Source organism: Cyprinodon variegatus, unplaced genomic scaffold, assembly GCF_000732505.1.
Source record: "Cyprinodon variegatus isolate N-32 unplaced genomic scaffold, C_variegatus-1.0 Scaffold937, whole genome shotgun sequence".
Classification (NCBI taxonomy): domain Eukaryota; kingdom Metazoa; phylum Chordata; class Actinopteri; order Cyprinodontiformes; family Cyprinodontidae; genus Cyprinodon; species Cyprinodon variegatus.
In genome coordinates this window covers 250,670-252,795 of record NW_015151390.1, presented here as the reverse complement: position 1 = coordinate 252,795, position 2,126 = coordinate 250,670, and the positions used below count along the sequence as shown (strand labels likewise).

Genomic DNA, 2,126 nt, shown 5'->3' with positions numbered 1-2,126 from the left:
CGCCTGGCTTGACGGAGAAACCAGGAGAACAGCTGTGCATATTTACGACAGTGCACTTTTACTTTCGCCCTCTGTGGGGAGCCTCGCTGGAAAATCAACACCGGTTGCATAGTATACTTTTAAGGCAGACAGATCAGAGTGATTTCAAACAAAACAAACTTTGCGGCTCATCAGACGGGGCAGGAAAGCTGGAATCTCTATAGAGGTGGAAACTCAGGTTAGTGACCACGAAACCCTAACGGGGAACGATAGTGAGCATGTGAGTCACTAACCTGGTTTATAAGTTCAGTTCAAACCCTGAGGAAGAAGTGAGACCTAGTAGGATGATTTCTCCACAGCATGCAGCGGGAGCCGCCCAGAGAGTTCCAGAAGTGAAGCAGAGCAGACTGACGAGCAGAAGCCAGCAAGTATCTAGAGGGAAAATCCAAAGGCAGTGTGTGCCTGTGAGTTGGAAGTTTTATCCTCAACACCATGAAGGGAAGGGTCAAATACACCTGTAGGAGTGTCTTGTGAGTGTCTGCTTTCCAGCAATGGACTTTATGTACAACTGCACCAGTGTATTCAAATCCACCAGCTACATCCAAAGAACCCGGTCTACCTGAAACAGGTCTTTCATAAATCATGGAAATGAGGAGGCCAGAGGATTTTGGTAATAGATTTGAACAGGTGCAGCCTTCTCCAACTTTCATCGCACCTCACTCAGCATAAGCTCTGTCGCCTAGCAACAGTGACAATTGACTTACAAAGCATGCAAAGAATGAATGCTGAACTCACTACTATTCTGTGTGCCAATTTCCTTATGAGGAGCTTCAGCAGCAGTACTGTCGTCACTGATATCAGGTTTGTAGTTCACACAATGTTCAGATATTTTTCATCTGTGCTCAAATGTCAGCTAAACTCACCTCTAGTTCAAATGTCTCAACCATCCTATAAAAATTAATCAACCTTCCAGATTATTAAGAAATCAATCATTGAAGATTATCTACAAAATGTAGTGCACTTTCCTCTCCCTTACTTCGTGAAGTGGAAAACAACAGCTGATAGTACCCATGTTTTCATTAAACATCTTCCCTAAGAGATTTACAGAAGTTTTCTGACTCTTTGCCAAGCTTTAAGAGAAACATTTAGGCTTTACAAAGATCAGACTCTCACTTTAATTGATGCTTTAGCATTTCATTATAAAGTAATGAAGCTAAATTGATGTAAAGGTTTACTTTACATCCATTTAATTTAATTACATTGAACCAATTCACAACATGTGTTTGTCATGATTTGTATGGAGGTTGGTTGAGGACCCAAATGCAGAGACCAGGAGGCAGACAAAAAAAGACAGACAACCAAAAATCCAAAATACTAAGAACCAAAAATCCAGAAAGCATCAGGGAAAACTAACGTGGGAAGCCAGAGACGAGGGAAAGACAAAACAACAACAAGGAACCAGCACTGAGTGACTGCAGAGGTGGAGTATATAAGGGGAACAGAACAAAGGATGGGCTAATGAGCTGAATACAGAGCAGGTGTGAGTGGAACTAACTAGAAGGAAGCCAAGGGGAAATGAAACAAGCACAAGGGGGCAACATAGAGTAACTAAAAACTGCTTGATTATATTAGAAAATAAACCAAAGATCAACAAAAGAGAACAGGTAATAACTGAAAACTAAAGTCCCAAAAGGGGAGAATCATGACAATGTTATCTCAAGACACTTTACGGAGACAACTCCATCAAATCATTCAGCAGACTGGTCAAAAGTTTTCTATGGAAACCTGGCTACTTGCATCAAGCCACTGACTTTGTTCTTCCAGGATAAGCCCTGTACTGACCATGGGTTGGATAGCCACAATGAGATCGGGAAGCGCTACTTAACTACTGTTACGGAAGAAAATATTCTAAAATAGATAACTTGGAAAAAGTTTGGCTCTCTCTCTTCCTTTTAGATCCCAGGCCCTCCCGGCGAGCTGCGTGTGGCCACAAGGAAAACCAGCAATGCGTGTTGACGTCACAGAATTACAGAGTTTAATCCAATATAAGACAATGCATTAACTTAGAAATAAGACAATGCACAAACTTACACCAGAAACTGCAGAACAACGGAGACATACATTCATTTACCTGACATAAATGGAGA

At 41.6% G+C, this 2,126-nt stretch overlaps 1 protein-coding gene across 1 annotated transcript in view; it reads right to left on the bottom strand.

Moving 5' to 3' along the window:
* LOC107100117 (tripartite motif-containing protein 16-like) overlaps positions 1-2,126 on the bottom strand; it is a 10,224-nt gene that overhangs the window by 3,339 nt on the left and 4,759 nt on the right. The window contains exon 3 of the mRNA XM_015398485.1: positions 160-235. Within this exon, the coding sequence (XP_015253971.1) occupies positions 160-235 (76 nt within the window). The remainder of the gene's footprint in view (positions 1-159; positions 236-2,126) is intronic.